The following is a 22197-nucleotide window of genomic DNA, read 5'->3' on the forward strand; positions in this document are numbered from 1 at the left end:
ATGTTTTATTTTTTACTTCCTTTTATGAAATTTAGGAACACAATTCTCAATTGGAATTCTCATTACTGCAATATATATATTGCATATAGTAAGAATGTCATTCATCATAGAAAAAGAAGAAAAAAAACCAGGTAGTACAATGGTACTTTTTTGTCAGTAATATACTAGATATAAAATCTAGTCAAAGTAATCTGATTTATATACACTTACATTGTAAAGCATTTTGAGTCTGCGCCCTGAGCTTTGCAATGGGAAGTTTTCATTATTGGACTGATAGTCAGTGCATTTTAAACAATGTTACATTTGTGCAATGTCATGATCTAAAAGGCTTAATATATGTAGATATGTGGACATGATGTATTTTGTATTGGATTAAGGATGTTTATATATATATAATTCTGTGAGCCATGTTGATTCTCTGCAAAACATCACTGCATTTACAAAGAACAAGAGGGTGTCTGGCAACAACAAAGTATTTGAAATCCCACAAAATCAATTTAGGAGCCAATTTTCTGCCTGAGTGCATCGCAGCATTGCTTTGGATTTTTAGTATGCGGTGGTTGCAGAGTAAAGATTTGGTTGGAGCACTATCTATTGCTCACGTGTTTATAATTTTCCTTTCCCACAATCCTTTTCCTCTTATGTTTATATTTGATTATTGCCGCAGTCATACTTTTTTTTTTTTTTTTTTTACAATTTTCCCAACACAAACGTATTGCTTCTAGGGTGTAGTTTTATCAGTCTAACAGATGTGTCCACTGTGTGGTCTGTTTCTCTGGCACAGAGTCGGTGAAGGGCATCCCTCTGCCAGGCAGCATGAACGGCAGTGGCTCGGTGCCCTCAAGCACCAGCGGGCAGCAGCTGGCCTCTGCCATCCCCTCTCCCACAGCTGGAAAGTCCTGGCGCAGCAAATCCATGAACATAAAGCACAGTGCCACCTCGTCCATGCTTGCCACCAAGCCGCCTAGCCCAACCGCTTCCCCGACTCCTCCCTTATCATCTGATCGCCTCCGGCCCCCAATCACAGATGCCTCGAAATCAGCCCCAGGCAACCAGCGCTCCATGTTGGAGAAGTTCCGGCTCATTAACCCTCGCTCCGCATCCAGAACCTCGCCCTCGGTGGCCGAAATGGCTCTTCAGGAGGAGGACGACTTGTTGGAGTTTGGAGATGAGGGGACCTGCAGTCCCACACCACCTTGCGGGATCTCGAAACAGCAGGGGAAGACCTCTGCATCCTCCTTTGCACCCCCAAACAAGACCAACAACTGCAAGAACCACAACAATAAGTCCTTGCCGCAGCCCAAAGAGAAAGAGGAGAAGAACAAGACAAAGAGCAAAGCCAGCACACCACCCAAAGAGGAGCCAGTAATAGTGGAGCCCTCTAAGAAAGGCTCAAAGATCGCCAGCTTCATTCCCAAAGGAAGCAAAACATCTGCAGCCTCTGTGAAGAAAGAAAGTGCAATCCCCGCCTCCAGCGGCATCCCCAAGCCTGGTCTGAAGGCTCCGGCGGCGACCGGCAAGCCTGCAGCAACTCAGCCTAGTGTACCTGCAACTAGTGTACCTGCTACAAGTGAGAAGACCAAACATAGTAAAGGCAGTCAGTCTATATATATGCAGAAATCTTTAGGGGGTTTGGAGAATCGTAAGACCAGCATGGTGTCATCAACCAGTACCTCAGCACTTTCTGGATCTGCCACTTCAGGGCTGGGTGGTGGAGGAGCTCTAGGAGGCAATGGGGTAGTACAACTTCCCCAGCAGCAGCAATACAACCATCCCAACACAGCAACCGTCGCCCCCTTCATGTATCGGTGAGTGATTCTCAAACACAGTTGGACATGATTGTTGCGTTTTCAAATGTCTTGCTTTGCATATTGTGAATGATGGTTGCCGAAGTTGCCTGCTTAATGATTAAGGATCTGGATATGTCCTGTTCAGTCACACAAGAGTCCACCTCTGTCATATTACATTTGCCATTATACCCCTAGCGAATTAATTAATAGCAGGTCGGACTTTGCTTGTGATCAGTGTATGTTGTCTAATTTTGGCCGAAATCCCTTAGTAGAGAAAACGGATGCCAACTGGTCATTTTTAAAACTTACCATGTCCTCATCATAGACCCTGCTGGCTTCTAGTCCTGGCAGGGCTACTGGGGTCTGTATATCCAATGACGCTTCGAGACATTAAAGTGTAAGGCTCAGATAAACAGACAGATCTGGGTTCCTTGGTTCTATTCTGGGTTGTAAAATCATTATCATTATCCATGAGACAGCAGGACCATGTCTCTGTAATTACCCTCAATAGACAGGCAAAGATGAAACCCTCATCCCCAGGAGGTCCAGAATAATTACCTCATCTTTTACTCATTCTGCACACTGATTTTGCCAAATGTAACAGGTACTATTCGTGATCACTAGTTGTTCACAAGATACACCATAAACTATATACAAAGTACAGCAAAATCCAGTTTTTGTTTAGATGTGGAAATTAATATCTGCACGAAAGATCTGAATGTTATAGAGTTGTCCTGGTGGGAAATGCACATGTTCCGACATGTTGCACAGTGGTGTTTCTGTGCAGGCAACCCGGGTTTAAGTCATTTTCAAATCAATCATTTCTTCACTCTCCTGTCAGAGTAAAGGCAGAAAGAGAAATCTGTAGGATGTCTTGTTAAATCTGACTGTGGGGGGTGATGTTAACAGGATGGATCTCTTTTCATTATAGATTGTCTAGACAAGAGTCCTGTTTTGACCAGACGGGGTGAGACCCCTCTTACACACAGGCTAACAGAGCAACATAAAGCATCAGTAATTACAGACAAATGTTGAACTAATCATCTATATATACAGTTTATCAAACCAGCTTTTAAACCCCCCCACACACACACACCCACTGATCATCTGTCCATTTTATCACATATCCAATCGCGCAAAGCTTTGTAAGAAAAAGCAGTGGGTAAACGCCTCATCTCGACAGTATTAATAGCCCGAGTGCGAACCGCTGAGACGTTTGCCAGACCGCCTCGTTTGAGGGGCGTGGCTTCCCTCAGTCCTCACCAAGAGAGCGGTGACATCACAAATGATGACTAATGAGGGTGAATAGGTTAGAGTGGAGGAAGAGGAAGTGGGAACAGAACAGAGAATATGTGATTGATGGGCAGAGGGCATTCATAACAGTTTGAGTCAGCTTGTTAAAAAAGACAAAGAGGGTGTTAATGGTCCTATGACATGGAAGACAAAGATGAGAGTGTTAAAAGCGAGAGAGGAAGAGTATTGTCCTTGAGCGATTGTGTATGTTCAGTAACGTTTAATCCTTCTCTTGATAAAGAGCTCTCAAACCTGATGACCTCCGTCTGACATGCCTGCACAAACTGAACCTTTAGAGCTCAACGGCTCTCGTAAAAACACACTCACCACCTTACCGGCCTGCCACTGGTTCATTATTCACAGGAAGACGATGGCGTTTTCTTAAAGCTGTGTTTGGCATTCTCAGTGTCGTCTCATAAGGATTATAACCTAAAGTCTTAATGGAATTTTAAACTGAAGCCTTTATCGCACTCCACCACTGCAGATCTTCCTCTCGAGAGCTTTGCTTGGCACTGTAAAACCTGCAGGGCTGCGACAGCACTCAATGGTGCTGTGAGATGGTACACTGCAGTTTGAATGGGTCCACATGTGAGCATGCTCTTTAAAACTACGCTTAGGGTCAACATTTTTGAAATGTTTGGCAAAGGTGGGTGAGTTGATGTAGTTGCATTACCAGCCTCAAAACTGCATTTTTGTGTCTGTAAGTGTTAATATTTACACACTAGTGTTCAAAATAAGCAGGTTGGTAAGATTTTTTTTATGTTTTTGAAAGAAGTCTCTCAACAAGGCAACATTTATTTGATTAAAAGTACTGTAAAACAGAGGTATTTTTTCCACTGGTATGGAGAACAGTGCCTTATCAACACATTTTAAGCTTCAGTGATGTTGCATGAAAACTATATTAAAAAGATGAAATTATGTGTCTGATGGCCATAAAATCTGTGTGTGTGTCCTTACCCGACCTTCTGTTGAAACTGCCTGTTCATTCAGTTCATCTACCTGACAGTTTAAGCCCTCTTCCTTTCTGCATCATTTGCTTATTTGCATTCTCAGGCAGAGTTTGTGTGTACGTGGGTGAGTGTTTGTTGTCGCAGGTAATTTCAGCGTCTCAATGGCATGAGTGTGGAACACGTGGTGAAACTAACAGTGTGACATGCCACTGAAATATTTGGCTGGTGAATTGGATGTGTGTGACTGTGTGTGTGAGAGAGAGAGAGAGAGAGAGAGAGAGAGAGAGAGAGAGAGAGAGAGAGAGAGAGAGAGAGAAGGGAATGTTTATCTGGGCGAGTGCAGGTATCCTGGGACAACTTTGTTGTAGATGTGATTGTTATGCATATATACAGTCAAAGAGTTTCTCCCAGTCTTTCAACTGTTCCAGTCTGAACAGTGTCGTATGTGCATGTTTTTGTCAGGTTTTGCTATATTTTTGGGTACCAGGTGTCCCCACAATGACAGTCAAACCTAAGAAACATCCCACGAGGAAGATGGCTACATAAAGTCACTAATTTATGACTTTTTCTATAGGTAAAAATGTTTTCCCTTTATTTTAGGGTTTGACTACAGTAGTAAAGTTAGTCTATAGTATTTGGCATTCATTTTAAAATTTAATTAAAAAAAGATAAAATGTATATTTTATAAATAATATATATATAATCATATATATATATATATATGAATGGTATTTAGGATTTGGTGTTAATGATATTTTATTATTTAATAATATATTATGTAATTGTTATTATTAATGGCAGGGTATTATCGTTACATACCTAAAACTAAAACCATGAAAAAATGTCATTACTTGACATAAAATAAACATTAACTAAAAATAAATGAACTAATTATATTGACAAGGCAACATTTATAATTTTTGTTTAGTTTAAAAGTAAATTGAAGAAAATAAAAGACCAATTACAGAAAACTAATAAAAATGACTACCACTTTAACTAAATGAAAATTAAAACAGAAATATTTTCACCACTTTTTCATTAAACCAGCGGTTTTATCTTGCAACTGGTGGTTTCCATTAATTGTTAGGATGATATGCAGGCAAACTAAAAACATGATCTTCTCTGTGTAAAATACTGATAATTCATATGCAATTTTTCCTTTTGCTTCACTCAGGACGTATTCAGAGAATGACTGCACTACCGTGGTCCCCACTGAACCGTGTCTCAGTCCCACAAAAGACCTGGTCTACAGCAAGACCGCCAAACAGTGCCTGGAGGAGATCTCAGGTAGGATGAGTGCCGCCACATGTGCACATACACACCTACACACAGTCAAACACACTCAACACATACACTCACACAGGCACAGATTCTCTCTGCAAGCCTCTAGTTCCATGTTGCTATCGCAGCAAGAAAAAGGTCAGATATGACAGGTGGACAAAGGCTGGCCTTGTTTGGGAGGCCAAGCAGCAGAATGTGTTGTTTATTTGCGCTTCTGTGCATTTCTCCATGTGTGGGACTATGATGTGACAGCTGATAGCTGAAGATAGGTGCCTGGGGCTCAGGCTCTGCTCGCACACATATTTTAACAGCCAGTCTGTGAGAAATAAATGCAAATCGTGCCCAAATGCTGCATTTACCTGCGCTGCAGTTACTGGAAATGGCTAATTCCTAGTTGTTGATTTCCTGTGTGAATATTTATCACAGCCACTGTTGCTCTCTGCAAACGCTTGGGTTTATTTCATCAATTCTGTACGAGATGAGATTTAATCGGTTTGCGATCTGGCCGCATGTGTGCATCCCCGAGATTCCCTGTTGTTATTTTAATACATTTTGTTTGTGATTAACCATCTAAAAAAGCTAAAAACTAAAAATCTTTTCTCAAACCAGCACACTCTTCTTTAATGAGATATAAATTAGTGCTCCAGCTTGCACAAAAATGCCTGGAATGTCAAATTAAAGTGAATAAACTGCAGACGAACACATAAGCACAAAGTGGTCAGTCTTTCTATGTCAATAAGAATGCAGGCCTGCTGTGGTCATTTTGAAGGTGAGGGACATTGTTGTTTGCAAATGGATCTTGAAGCAGCAATAACATTATGACTCATGGTCATTTACTGGATGTTTTGCCCTGCAATGGGATAGTTTGGGACAGTTTATGGCAGATGAGACTGAGGAAAGCATAAAATTGTTATTGTACCCTGAGCTGTTGAAAACAAATGAAGGAAATAAATACAAATGTTAAATGGTACAGCTAGATTGTAAATCCAAAGTTTATACAATAATTTAAGATGATTAGACTTTATGTCTCCATGTCTCAAACTGCTCTGATTTGCCAAAATGCTAAAATCTAAAGTCAGAATTTTTATTATGAACTCCAATTTTTTCGCTTTTTATTATTGCTCTATATTCCTACAGTATGCACAGGATGATACTTATTTTAAACAGAAATTAGAACTCCATAAAATTCTCTTGAGCTATGTAAAGGGAGCATGTGAAAAAAAAAGAAGCATTTTTCCTCTTGGATAGCATGTCTACAGGCTTTTTGTTCTACATCTGGGCATGCTTGAAATGCTGTGGTTTGTCCAGTGATGCGTCAGGGAAACCCTCACATGGACTACTTATAGATGTGAACCTCAGAACTCACTTCCTGTTAAAGTGCATTGTGGGTTCCACCCTGTTGTAAAATTTGTTTTACTCCATGCAAGGACAAGAACTAAATCTATGCATGCACCTGCTTTGTTTTTGCACATTTAGATGTCTGGGTGGTTTGGTGGTACGCAGATAGTTGGTAAAGTTTATACCACTGTTTGATTAAAAAAAGAAAGAAGAAAAAATAACTAGAATTTTCCAAAATCTATGGTAACTATCTCTGTTGGTTAATTCTGAAACATCATAACGGATAAAATAAGCGTCCATAAACGGATACAAAATAATAACATATATATATATATACACTGTGTATGTGTGTGTATGTATATATATAAATATAAATTAATAATATCATATCATATATAATAATACAGACAATTGTCTATATGAAATATTTAATTAATAAATGTATTATTATATATTATCTGTCTTACATCATTATAATATTATGCTAGTCATTTTTTAATGATGATTTTCGTTTTTGAATGCACAATAAGATTTTTTTTTATGAAAGATATTAATTTTAATGTTAAAATCTAGCTTTTTATTTTGGGGGTCCCTGAGTCAGACCTATAAAGGTCTTTTTCCAGTTGAGCTGTGTGCTGCGGCATTTCTAAATGCATCATCTTAACACCCTTCGCTAGTATGAGGGAGAGAAATCACAGTGTTACAAGCCAGTTTTGTCTTGCGCTATTCCCACAACACACACACACATACACACACACACACAAAATACCTGTGCTGACTCGGTAGCTAACAGCAACAGGAAAACCAGCCATCATTGCTGCAAAGAGAAACACAGAGAGAGGAAAGGAGGAGATAGATGAGAATGAAGCAGCTCACAACATGTTAAAAGGAGCAGGCGGACCCTGAGCTCGCATCTCGTAACGCGCACACACACTCAGTCTATGCTCCTGTCCCTTGGAGCGAACCACATGCGCTCACTCCAGCCGGTAATTAATAGACAGAGTGTGTGAAGAGTCCTCGGTTGCTGGGAGAGAAACAGGAAGAGAGGGAAACGCTGTGAAGGATATGCATCACAATTTAACCGTAATCTGGTGCAGATCTGCTTCCCGCGAGCCTCGGTGCTGCATTGAAGGAAAGAAGTGATAGAAGAGGAAGAGAGGAAGAAGACAAGGAGGAGTGTGCTCTCAGCACGTGCACCTGGATGCTGGTTATTGGCTGCGGCGACAAGCGTGTGTGTGGGCAGGATGATATTTGAAGCTCCCTGGTGCAAGGGGCAGTTTTGCGACTGTGCTTGTGTGCCAGCTGCCACCTGAGGCACGCAGATCATGTGAGGAGGAACAAACTTCAAGATAAGGAAGAAAAAGTGCGAGGGATCCTAAAGAACGTGTGAAAATATGAAGCGGGGAGCTGACTTCTCTGTGTTCCAGGGCGGCAGCCCACCTCGCAAGTCACCGCAGTCTCTCCCGGACAATCTAAACCTCCGCAAGCAACGTTCTCTCGGCAACCTCGTGCTGCTTAGTGATGGGGAGCAGAGGGTTTACACCTTTGAGCTGGACGAACCGCCATGCCCACCTTCATCAGCATCCGGGATGTCGTCTTCATCACCCTCGCCCCAACACGGCCGATCCAGCACTCGTAGAAACCCAGAAAGCAGCACCCGAGCTCGGTCGCTCTCGCTGTCCCTCACCAAGATGCTCTCCCAGTCCGAACACTCCCTTATACCTGTGCCCTGGGGTCGTAAGTCCAGCCGGATGGCACCTGCGCATCAGCACCAGCGGCCGGAGTTGGTGGATAAAGCGGGCAGCAGTAGGAGATCGGATGAGGACACCCGGGCAGGGCCCGCGGGCACTGGGGGAGACTGGGAGCTTGAGAGTGCCAGAGACGAGCAGGCACAGCTGGATAAAGAGGTTATACTCACTATGCTGGGAGACCTGGAGCAGGTTTTAAACCCGCAGACACGCCGTAAGTGTATAACTACAGAGTCACTCAAACTCATCAGTAACATACTGTAACAGTCTTTGTGCCTTGCTTGTGAGTTGCTGTGGTAATGGTTATATTTATCCCTGTACTCCGGGTCGAGCGTGTGTGTGACTGCATTAGAAGCGGTTCTTGGGGATGTCAGGGTGAATGATGGTTCTCTGATTGTGCTATAGGAGAACATTTAGAAGCCAGATTCACCTGCCGGCCATGGAAGCATTGCCATGCTGTCTGCAGCTCTGATCAATAGCTCTATTTACCCTCCCGTCGGTGTGATCCATGCTTTTATTCCTCACCCATCTAATATTAACCGCCAACCACGGGGCTGTTTGTTCGCCAGCCCACCACCTCATCTTATTGAAGTAATTCAGTTCCCTGTAGTTCAGTGTGATTCTTTTACACAGCATTTGAGTTAACTGAGGAAATGTTTTGAGGGGCTATTTCTTACTGGTTTTAGTGGTCACTGTTACTAGTGCTAATTCTTAAAGGGATTGTTCACATGAAATTACAAATTCTGTCTGAAAAGCATTCACTTGACCTTATGTCATTCCAAATCTATGAGCATTTCTTTCTTCTGTGAAACAAAAAATATATATTTTTAGAAAAATGCTGTGCTTTTCTGGCCATACATTAAAAGTCAGTAGAGTCCAATGTTGTTTGGACCCCAACAGTCTTCAAAATATCTCCAAAAAAGCTAAATGCATACAGGTTTGAAATACATGGAAGTGAGTAAATTATGAACTTTCAGTTAATTAGTAAACTATCCCTTCTAAGTTAGGGTTTTGTTCAAATCTACTAGTAATAAACTCAGGCATAATAGTCTACACAATTTTTTTTCTACGGACAATAGTACCTAAAAAAAAAAAAAAAAAAGCTACTGTTATTATTGGCTAACATCATTGCACTGGAAACGGTATAAACTCAACTCGAGTAAGTGTTTTTCATGTGAGTTAGTGTTTTGACATTATGGTTTTATAAATATTATCCATTAAAAAACATAATTTAAAGAATGAAATCATTTACTGTACTTACTGCAGCTGCTGTCCGTTTCTTTGCAAAGTCTCCAATACACTGTGCCTCGAAGACAAAACAAAATGCTCCGAACAAACATATAATCCTTCAACGCGATCCGGGACACCTTTAAAACACACCATCCAGTTGTTTCCGATGTTACAGTTTTTTTCGATTGCTAAACGACAGTGAGCACAACTGGAGCTACATGTGCAAAACTCTAACTACAGTCTGCACAGCAGCAGTTCATGTGGACCAAACTCTAGTTCGTTTTTCATTGCTTGAACACAGTTTTCAAAACTCTACACACTTATCCCATGACTTTAACCACAACCTGCACAACACTGTGGATTTACAGCACTTTGTTCAAATGCTAACACACTGGTGTCAAAACTGTGAACCACACATTCAAAACAGAATAGATTTCAGCCTTGTGCCTTTCAAACACTGCTGATGGCAACTTCAGCTGAAACAGGTGAGATTTACATCCGTACAGTAAATGAGAACATTACAGGAATATATTTTGTTTTGCAATTATAGAATATTTACAGATATATATTACAGTAAGTTTGACTGTAAAATATATTTTTACTGTATTACTGTATATACTGTAATATACAACATAACCCAAAGGCTGGCCCCAACAGGAGGAAGAGGAAACATATTTTCAGATGCGCAGGAAAATGCTATTGTCGCAGATTTATGGTTTTGTACCTGCCTGCATATTCACCCTTCCTCAACCCAATAGAGGAGTTTTTCTCTGCCTGGAGGTGTAAAGTGTTTGGTCACCACCCACATGACCAAATGTCTCTTTTGGAAGCCATGCGTGCCGGATGTGAGGACACGAGTCCAGAGAACTGCAGGGATGGATAAGGCACTCCAGAAGGTTCTTCCCCAGGTGCATGGCAAGAGAGAACATTAGATGTGATGTTGATGAAAACCTGTGGCCTGATGCTAGAGAGAGGCAGGATCAGCCCCTCAATTATTTGTTCGAATTACAGTATGTACTTTTAGTTTCTACCTTTTTTTCCTCATTACTGTAATTCTGTAAATTACTACAGACTATTGTGAAGCAAACTGCTAATTTTCATTTACCTTAAAGAATTGTTATGTTCTAAAAATTTACTGTAAATAAATCATGTGAAAGATTGTCACTCTTTTCTTTGAAGAAAATATTACTTTGTATGAAGTCACTGAAATTGTTCAAACTGTAAAGATGAAAACTTTGTATTTTCTGTATTGGTGTTTGATGCTAGTGTTTTTACTCTCAGTGTGTTCTGAGTGACAGTGTGTGTTATCTCAGTGAGGGTTGTGCATAGTGTTTGGCTGCACTGAGCCTGTTTTGAGCCATGTGTTAAGAGTTGTGTTGCTTGGAGTGAGTTTTGCAGGTGATGTGAACTGTTTAGCTCAGGTGACTGTTGGTAGTGCAGACTGTAGTTAGAGTTTTGCACATGTAGCTCCAGTTGTGCTCACTGTCGTTTAGCAATCGAAAAAAACTGTAATATACTTCTGAAGTCTGTACAGAGACACAAACGAGCTGTTTATACTGGACGCGTCAAATCGAACGTTCTTTCACTTTTCCATTTGTCCTGTCAACAGACTCAAATGCATTGAGCATGTCAGAAACTAAACGCACATCTGTATCCAGTGTAGACAGCATCAGTGATTATAATGGGTTCTGTTTGCTTTTGACGCGACACAACGCTCACATCCAGTGCAGGCAAATGTGAGCAGTTAAGTGACTGAAAGCCAGTAGGCGGGGCCTATGGTGCGATGATGTATAACTATTCGTCGATGTCTTGCTCTGGAGGCAGGCATATGCAAATGTATTTCCCCGTGTGACATCACAGCTCACCCGATATCACAACAAGCTGTTTTTAGAGCTTGATTAAATGAATGCTTTGATTATAATGAGGAGGTCGTTTTAAGCTATGAAACTTGCAGGATGTTTTAATGGTACAAAGACCTCTTTCTGTTTATGTCAAAAGATGAAGGCGAATTATATTTATCATGTCATTGTCCCTTTAAGCAGGTTTTTGCTACTGTACCTTTAACGCTACAGTAATTGGCCTAACTCTTTGCTATTAGGGCACAGAAATCTGCTGTGTCACCCTTTTTGCCTTGAAATGAGTGATATGGTACAACACAGCTCTAAATTATGCAAAACACAAGCTGCACAATGCAATCTGTAGCTGTAGACTCTGAGGTTAGCTTTCACACTGGCACAATGAGGTTAAATCAAAGCAAATTCTCAGCTAACATCTGATCAGACAGAGCCACCGTTGTGTCCTCACACCTTCCTTTGCTGCTGACAGGCTCAAATGGTGCTTACAGAAATGTGTCTGCTCGCCCAGAGGCCAACAAGTGCAGTTATACCACCCAGAACCCTCTTGATCATCAAATACCCCTGTCAGAAGCTATTGTATTGTTTGTTCATTTCCAGCATTCACATACATTGAGAATGCACCGTGCACCTGCTATATGTGTGTGGGTTTTAAATTGCCCTTTGCTCTATATGTGAGGTAGTGCAGGAAAGAGAAATTACTTTATTTGCTTTACACAGTTTGGCTGAATGGTAATAGAGGGCCTGATACATTCACTGTGACTGTATGTGTTTGTGCTCCAGGGCTATGCCTCTCTAGGCTGTAGGGATCAGGATGGTCGACTAGTTTAATTAGTGAGGCTTAGTGTTCTTTGTTTTCTGTTTAGTTGTTTGAGTGTTCATATTTTTAGTTGTTTGAGTGTTCATATTTTTTTGTGGTGTGCTTTAAAGGGATGAACTTTGAGATGCACCCTTTCAAAGAGGATTTTAGCATAGTAACTAAAAATGTCAACACAGTAATCTGTCTCAGAAATGTTGCGTCTCTCAAAGTTGAAATGTTGCGTCCCCTTTACATCATTACCACCACAGTATTCTTTTGCAACAAATCAAACTGTCAGCTGCAAGGAATATAGTTTTGAACAAAGTTACAGATATTTTTGGAATGTTGGTCTATGTACACATTAAAACATATGTCTTGGAGTGTTTTGCACTTTAAAATGCATCTCAAAACCCTTCCATTCTGTTAAACTGTTTTTGAACATAATAATATAACCAATGCAAATATGTGCTCCATTGTTTAAGACCAGCTTGTCAAATATGTTGATTTGGACGCAGTGTCAGATCTTTACAACCCAGAATGTTACATCCACAGAAATCTCATCAGTTCTTTCCTGTGGCAGAATATGCATCTTTTCATATCGCTCTATAGTTTGCACACTGGCTCTGTATTGATGGTCAGTCAGTCATGACACCCTCATTCGTGGTTGTGCTTCTCATCATGTCTTCAATCCTCTCGGACAGAACTGGATGACTTTTGAGTCAGGCTCACTTGCATGATTGCTTCTGTTTGTCAGATGGTTTGCCTTCCAAACAATATTGATTGACAATATCTGTGTATACAAGTCCGGCTCTTTAACAGCAGCACAGACGTGCTAAAACAAAATATGAGGTGGCATTTAATAACACAGAAGAGAAATAAGGTTTGACCTGGAGGTGTTTGACAAGTGAGAAGGGCTGTTGAAAATAGTTCTGAGTGTAAACCTTAATGTGATTTGTTCCATCGTGGTTCACATGGGAAATCACCTTTTATATATATATATATATATATATATATATATATATATATATATATTTTTTTTTTTTTTTTGTGCTCATATTAAATGCCCACATAATATCAGTTTATCTGCAACTTCAACACATGAGCAACACACTTAAGATCAGTGCACCATATACTGTATGATAGCAGATTTTTTATTATTATTTAGTGATACAAGCTTTATTATTATTAATTAGTGTTTCATATCATAGATCATGCCATTGGCACAGTATTTCACAGTCAGGGTGTGATAAAGCCAGACGTGACTGGATCAAATAAGCAGGTCTCTGATGTGATGTGGGAGTCATGCAGACGTGCTGTTAGACCTCCTACTGCCACCATCAGCTTGTATGAGTGTCTCTTTGAGTGTCTTTGTTCAATGAGTTTAATGCAGTGGAAAAGAAGCACTTAACTGAACCTCTGCAGATACAGATCCAGAGTCGGTGTTCTAGTGGTCATGTGGCCATGAACAAATGAAAAATATTTCAAGTTTTCCTTCTTGTAAAGTGCATGAATGCCTTTGATGTATTTTCCTTGCTTAATAATGATGTTTTTGCAATTTAACATTTATTGATTTATTATTATTATTATAAACAAAAATTTTTGCATGATAAACATAATGTCCAGCAGTTGAGAAAACAGAGACAAAATATAGATATGCTTATGTTTAAACAGTCTCGTTGGAGTCTCTTAGTAGATTTTTGAATGAATCGGTTGAGTGAATAATTCAATGACGCATTCACAACACACGAAAAGAAACTCTTTGGTCAATTAAAATAATTTAAACCACTGAGACCATTTAAAATGTACACCTCTATTGAGTTCATACCGAATTTTCTTCACTTCTGTCCAGAAAATATGTGCAGTAAAATGATTCGGTCTGTTCGAATTTGACATATTTCTGCTTTATAGGCAAATCATGCTCAAGCCAAACTTTGAGCCTGGCTTAGGGGTTAAGAAGTGGTGTCATAGCGCATGGATTACTCTGTGCTCCGCGGAAAAGTGATGACCGTGAAATCTGTCCCTTTATCCCATCAGCTGCACAGCAAGCTGTAACTTCAGCATCTAAGTTGACATGCAAGAGCAGACAGCCTCCTCTCACCAACCGCTGGCCACAGCATGTTTGACTGGTTCATATGCCGAGTCTGTTTTGCCTTCCAGACTATTTACTAGCAAGCGTCTGTAACAGGGTAACCAATGTTTTCTTTTCTTTGTCCACTAGGGGAGGATCCAGAGGCTAGACGGATGCGTACAGTGAAGAACATCGCCGATCTGAGACAGAATCTTGAAGAAACCATGTCCAGTTTACGTGGGACGCAGATAAGCCACAGGTGAGCGTTAGCTCATTAGTTAGTTCATCATTCAAAATATTGGTGGTGAAGCCGGTGGACAAGTATGGTCTTACTTGGGAAGCTTTTTGCAATGAGCCAGGTTAAGATATATATACAGGTGAAACTCAAAAAAATAGAATATGGTGCAAAAGTTCATTTATTTCAGTAATTCAACTTAAAAGGTCAAACTAATATATTAAATAGACTCATTACATGCAAAGTGAGATATTTCAAGCCTTTATTTGTTATAATTTTGATGATTATGGCTTACAGCTATGAAAACCTTTTCACAATATTACAATTTTGACTTAGGGGTTTTCATAAGCTGTAACTTTATCTAGCTGTAACAATCTCACTTTGCATGTAATGAGTCTATATAATATATAAATTTTACCTTTTAAGTTGAATTACTGAAATAAATGACCTTTTGCACGATATTAAAATTTTTCGAATTTTACCTGTAATTATTATATATATATATATATATATATATATATATATATATATATATATATATATATCTCAGTTGAGTAAAACATAATAAAAGTAAGTTCATTAGTTCTAAAAAATGGAACAGCTGCACTTTTGAAAAATTGGGTCTCTTTTGCCAATTTAATTTCTTTAAAGATAGAGCTCAGTTTGGCACTCACAAACAATGCAAACCCTGACTGTGCCAACATCTTTGCTAACAAAGACACTCACCAATCTCATTGTGAAATGAAAAATGCTATCTATTTTTGTCGAGTTAATCATTTATTAAAACCATATTGCCTGTAAGACCCAAATTCCCAAACACCCAATTACTGAAGAAAATACTTAAGCGTAACCACATTTGTCCGGCTCTGGGATGGCCTATTTCTGCGTCTCTCTTTATCTCACTCACAATGTGAACGTAATTTCACAGGAAAGTGGTTCAGAGGCAGCGCTCTGACATGACAGATGGTGTTGGCCCTTTCTCTCTCTTTCCCTCATGGGGAGCATCTTCTTTGGAAATCAATGCTTGGCCTTTTTGTTTTTTTTCACAGCACATTGCTTCTCAAAGGAGCCAAAAAGGTGTTAGACGCTTCCTCACACTCCCTCGCCGTAAACCTAACCAGTAAAGAGCCCATGAATCAAAAAAACTCCAACCTTTGTATGGAGTTCATAATGCTCAGATATATATGTTGTTGACACACGGCTGTCAGGCCGTGTACTCGATGAATGAAGATGAGGAAAAAACTATTAATCACTGTGACAAACTGAACAGTGTAATCCGAGGCAATTAATTTTTTTTATACAATCAACAGACGTGCAAAGATGGAAAGATAGTGATCCAGCTAATTGTAGAGAAGAGCTCCATTTTCTCTATTGCGACATCGTTCGGTCGTCAGGAATTTGACCTGTTGTTTTCTGAGACGTTGACCCACTATGTGGATTCCCTCAAACATCATACATCTCGCAGGAGCTTTTGAAATTGACTTCCATTCATCTCTAAACATACAGTACCATATGATTGGTATACAGTCTGGAAGAGTATAGAGTACGCATGTTCTTTCAGAAACTCCTGCACACACGTATTCACTGCAGTGCTGGGAAGAACGCCACAAAGCTCTATTGATCTGAACCTGTGTTTGTGTTTGGAAGGTTCTCAGGCCTTAAATATTGTATTGATTGAATAAAAAAAATACTCAGTATATGAGTTTGGGATCTTCAAGGTCAATACAGCATCTCAAAGAAAATGAAAATCCCATTCAGACTTCATGGGGATTTATTCGATGGAAACTCATTATAAATACTATACAAGATACCGTAGGCTATAGACAGATTAAGACATATAAATATATGTACACTATGTGAAAACATTACCCCAGATTTTCATTGTAGTCTCAGACTTTTGGACACCAGTATTAATGCAATGCAATAATAACAAATAAGATGTAGGTTACATAAAACTGCTGAAATTAATTTATTGCGTATTTTACACAGTGTTTGCCTAAAATTCACATACAAAATGTCAAAAGATGTCAGAACAGCTCCTGGTAATTAGCAAGCATGCATGATTATACTTCCTGATGTAAGAGGATGTAGCACTTTTCTCACCGGTAGTTTTCATTTCATCAGGCCATTTGATTTCTTTCCGCTCGTACAAGGCATAGCAGAGGAGGATGGCAGAGTCAGAATAATGCTGCAGTCTTACCCTTACCCAGTAGCGGTAGCATGTTGCTAAGAGACGGGGGTTGTCGAGAAGACGAGACATCAGGAATATATATAGAGGAACTGTCAGCTGTCATGAGGAGTGACATCAGATAGGAAGAGGAATGCTGGTGACTTGGCCAGAGGGTGATTCGTGAGATCAATAGATTAGACAGAGCAACCTGCCGAAATGTGCTGCATCCAGTGACGTTTACTAACTCGAGATTCATGATTTATGTTCTTAGCGAGCCATAAACCTCTGCTCATACACTTCCTGTTGGCTTGGATTTGTAGACGAAAAGGGAAGTCATTGTTTCTTAGTTGGTCTGGGTTCTTTGTTCAACACTATTGGGAGTAGTACACGTGTACCGTCCTGCAGGGATGCTCACATTACACAGTTCAGCAGCCACTTTTAGAAAATACTAGGTGACCAGAGGGCAGTGAATAAAATGACTTTCACCAGTCAATGATGATGGTATTTCCATACTCTTATGTTTTGCTTCTTGGGAATACTTTACAATAAAATGTAATTAATTAACATTAGTTCATATTAGCTGTGATGAACTAACAACGAACTATACTTTGACAGCATGTATTAATTTATTTTAAAATATTTTGAATGATATAAATCAGTGTTATTTTAGAATTATTTATATACTATTATTAGTCATTCATATTTTCAATTAGCATTATTTTAAAGGGGACTTATTATGCTAAATTCATTTTTTTTTTTTTTTTGTCAGTACTACCAAGTCAAGGCCCTCTTCTGTTTTATTTGTACATGCATGCTTCTCATTTGTATTTGTCTTGTCCACATATTTGCATCATTTTTATAAACAACAACAACCCAATAAACCGACCTAATGTGTTCTGACTGTGAAATTCAATATTACTGTTCAAATATGTACGTGTTTGTTTCCTATCTATACAAAAACACCGGTCAGCCATGAGCGTGACCATCACTGGCTTGGTATCCACCCTTCATTGCTGCTGAGTCATAACTCTCTGGTGTATTTTATAACAAGAGCGTCCACACACTTAATGCTGGTTTCAAATAATACCACAGCACAACAGAATAACACTAGGCGGGAACACTGTTTCTGTAAATTAGACCTTTGGATTTTTCAATACAAATCAATACATGTATCTTTTGGTCTACTAATACCACTGTAGTTTGCTTTTTCACAGTACATGAAAGTGTATCTCTTTCGAAGGATGTTGTTAATCAGCTTACATGCTGGCTAACCACTAATGAGATTCGTTCTGAATGGACTTTGATGGAGAGGATACTAATATGCCGGTGCTGTAGTCATGACAACGTCGCCTTGGCGCTGATGACTTATTTGTTAAGTGACACTCGTTTTTGACCCCCTGCTGTTGTCCCGTCATGCAAATAACTGACTGCCATTTTATTGGGGATTTTTTTTGGCTATATGCTTGTAGACATTGTTTAAACAAGCTATTTCATATTCCTTCATTTGTATATTTAATGATAAATATTTATGTGTAATCTAAAATTGAAAAGAACCTGAAAATGTACCCTAGAAATTGAAAATATGTCCGTAATGTGATTGTCTCACCACTAGAGAGAGCTGTTGCAGGACAGTCTTCTTGTATGACGGGTGTGTCACTATGGGCGTCTGCATTTGAGCATCTGTCCATATGCTGTTTTCTCACACGTTCCCGCATCAACAAGCTTGTGAACGTGTGGAGACACCTATACACACGTCAGTTCACACATTTATATTCACACAATCAAAGACATACATGGAGCACTTAACAAAGGTCAGGAGATCAGACTGAAGTTGTGCTCACGGTAACACGCTTGTTGATGGGCTGATGCTTGTTGAAGTGGATCAGACATGAAAGATGAGAATAGCTTCCATTTTATGGAGAGCAGAAATCAAGCACAACCACATTGGCAATCTTTCTGCCTCAGCTGGGCTCTTCACACCACGCCGAACACTCACAACCTACAGATAGAAGACCTGCTGTGGAGAGAGACTCTGTCTAATATAAAACTCTTGGTCCTAACAGTTTGGTTTAGATATAGTTTTTTGTTTTCAATATCTATCTATCTATCTATCTATCTATCTATCTATCTATCTATCTATCTATCTATCTATCTATCTATCTATCTATCTATCTATCTATCTATCTATCTATCTATCTATCTTGGAATCGCTGATTGGTAAAATTGGAATTAAACTAAAATAATTTACTTATACCACATATATTAATAGCTATTTATTTTTGTTTAATATCAGTTTTCCAAAACATAGGCTACTAGTTATTGCTGTATTTAGCAAAAAAAAAAAAAAGCCTTCATTAATGATAACATCACTGCACATTTTTTCGGGCATTTACTGTAGTAATACAGTACAATGTTGTTTTGGGTTTCTAAATTACATTTTTTAATATATTTAAATAAAAAAATATTCTTATAAATCCTAATATTATTTCACAATTTTTGATCAAATAAATATGTAAAAGTGAGCAAAAGAGACTTCTTTAAAAAAACATAAAACATCTTACCAACCCTAAACTTTTGAGCATGAGTGTAATTTGAAATCTGCCATCTTTCCTCATGGGCACAATAGTTGTCAAACACATTTGTGTACGTCAGCCAGTTTGAACGTTTTTTGCACCATGCAAATATTCAAGAGAGTTGGCGGATATTTTAAACTCCAAACTTTCATTAGAAACAGTGCTGCATTGCAGGGTACAGATTGGTCCTGTCGAGCAAACTCCTCACCTTGGCACAGGTATTAGATATTTATGCATTTAAATGGCAAGTCAGCTGTTTCAGAAGCAGGATATTGATCTAATTACCCAAATCCGTCTGCAGTCCCCAAAATCTCTCCTCTAATCTCCTTCCCTTCCTCATTTTTTCTTTGTAGTACCCTTGAGACAACATTCGACACCACTGTAACTACAGAAGTGAACGGTCGTGGCCTCCCCGCCCTCTCGAGCCGCTCTTCCCCCATGTCTTGGCGTCTCGCCCAAGGGTCCAATCCTCGTCTTCAGGCCGGCGATGCTCCTAGCTTCACCCCGCCCAGATCCAGTGCTGCCACCACTGGTCGCTATGGTGACTCAACGAGGTTGTTATACACTGCCCCCCTGAGGAGAGCGGCGGCCTCAGGGGTTCGAGGGTCAGAGCCGGGGGAGAAAGGTGGGGTTTCTGAGGCGGGACCAGAGGTGGACGTGACCGGATACGGGAGCGATGGGGACATACTCGCCAAGAATGTACATGCAGACGACATCAGTGGGTAAGAAACCATATTGGATAACAAACCAACAAAACCATGGGGTGTTTTTCAAGAAATGAATGCTTAATCAAATAAATTTCTAATAAATGCTGTTCTTTCTATTCATCAAAAAATCCTGAAAAAACTGCATCACTGCATTTCCACAAAAATATTAACCAGCACAACTGTTTTCAAGATTGATTTTTTTTTTCTACATACATAAACTAAACAATGATATTCTCATAGTTTAAGCAGGCCAGTCGAACAATCGATCACTTTTTCTGTTGCTGTATGCAGTGTTCATAAACAGAAGGCTGTTCAAAAAAAATATGATCGATTTGTAACATTTATGTTCATTCCATCAAAGCAAAGAGGGAGTACGGCTGTTTCTCAATACCCTTATATGGGTGAGAAACACTCATACACCATCATATGTCTCTGTTTGGAGGAATAGCTCAGGGTCACGTATACATCACTGTGTGATGCACTATTGCTTCTGCCCTTGCTGTCTCTATGCTGATGAATAGACGGAGAGAAAAAAAATAACACTAGAAATGAGTCTATAAAAGATTGACTCACACGGGAGTATGTACCATGTACCTGAAGAAACTCCCATTAAAGCAATGGATTTGGGGATACTAAACACAATGAAGCTCAAACCTGCAGACAGTGCATCTGCCTAAAAAAGCAATTAAATGAAGTATTACAGTAATTATCAGAACGTTAACGCTAATCTATGGCATATATTTAATTAACTGATTCTCATCAAAAAGCATTACATACTGTAAGTTAAAAATTATGCTTGTATATGCACAACGCCTTGTTATTGTTTATATACTATTATACTATTTATAAATATTTTGAATTACTTACATTTCATTTTAAATATTTATTTATTTATTTATTTATTCATCTTATATTTATATTACATTTTTAATTTATATTTTTTTGACAAAGAAAATTATTTAGCTGTTTTTGTTTTTAATGATTTTTTTATAAAAAATAATAGTTTACCTTAAAATTACATTTCTGTTAATAATTGACATTTATTATTACATTTTGTGGAAGAAAAAAATAAGACATTTTGAAGAATGTTCATGCTGCTCTTTTCCATATAATGAAAGCTGATGTCAAGCTTCAGAAATGACTAAGTTCATAAAGTTAATTCCCTATGTCCGAAATCTTCCAAGATCAAACAACAACTTTGTGTAAGAAACTGACATTTAAATCCTCATTCACTGAAAATCCCTTTGTCGTTACTCTCAATTATCAATTGTGAGCCTGCATAAACTTGCAAGAACCAATAACATTGTCAAATAGCAACAAAGTTGAGTAAATGATGAAAAATGAACCTCACTTATATTAACCCCCAGACAAATGCTCACAGATAATAGTTCACTGTGCATTTGTTGTTTAACCATTAAGGTATCACACAGACGGAGGTCTTTACTCTCGGAATGTCGACCTTTACTCTCGAAATGTTGGTCGCCCACCTGAGATGACGCCAACTCGAGAGGTCGTTCAAAAAGGAGTCAAAGAGATGCAAGGGGAAGACAGGTAAGACTTCCTGTTATGAATCAAACTAATAGTAATCATTCACCAATTACTGTATTTCCTGATTGATTACAGGAAGTGTTTTAGATGTTTTCTGTAATATTTTAAATGTGTGCATTCACAATACTAGTAGTACTGTGTGATTTAACAGTAGAGATGGATTTCGATACATTTAAGGTCTCTGACAGGCTATGAATCAGCCAAGTGCTGACCGGTTGAGGGGAAAGCTCATTTAAGAAAGTAAGAAGTTCTGACAAGATTTAAATGAACGTGTGACATTTTCCGTAACTGTGGAAAATTGGCAAAATGTTAGAAAATGGAGTTCATTACATTGCTGGTCTCCTTCACCGTGTCATTTGATAATAGGACCCATCTTTTTTTTTTAGCAGAAGCTCTAATCCAAGTGATTTATATGTAACGCCATTTTGTGATGCCTAACTCTTTGAGGACTTTAGCAGAGTTCAGATCAGGTGATGAATGAGATTCAGCGATTGACGGACCTGATACCACTTTTCTTTGATCAATGAGCTGCTTCCTGCCTTTATCTGTGCTGGATGAGTGCAGATATTAATAACTGGGAGTGATTCTAATGAGGTCCAGACGGTATCATAGCG

At 39.1% G+C, this 22197-nt stretch overlaps 1 protein-coding gene across 8 annotated transcripts in view; it reads left to right on the plus strand.

Moving 5' to 3' along the window:
* The window catches only part of nav3 (neuron navigator 3), a 160140-nt gene that overhangs the window by 87314 nt on the left and 50629 nt on the right, over window positions 1–22197 (plus strand). For all 8 annotated transcript variants that reach the window (XM_079622177.1, XM_079622181.1, XM_079622179.1 and 5 more), the window contains 5 exons: window positions 785–1808; window positions 5208–5320; window positions 14501–14609; window positions 19682–20050; window positions 21455–21586. In XM_079622177.1, coding sequence (XP_079478303.1) covers window positions 785–1808; window positions 5208–5320; window positions 14501–14609; window positions 19682–20050; window positions 21455–21586 — 1747 coding nt within the window. The remainder of the gene's footprint in view (window positions 1–784; window positions 1809–5207; window positions 5321–14500; window positions 14610–19681; window positions 20051–21454; window positions 21587–22197) is intronic.

The sequence above is a fragment of the Phoxinus phoxinus genome, assembly GCF_949152265.1.
Source record: "Phoxinus phoxinus genome assembly, chromosome: 9".
NCBI classification, from domain to species: Eukaryota; Metazoa; Chordata; class Actinopteri; order Cypriniformes; family Leuciscidae; genus Phoxinus; species Phoxinus phoxinus.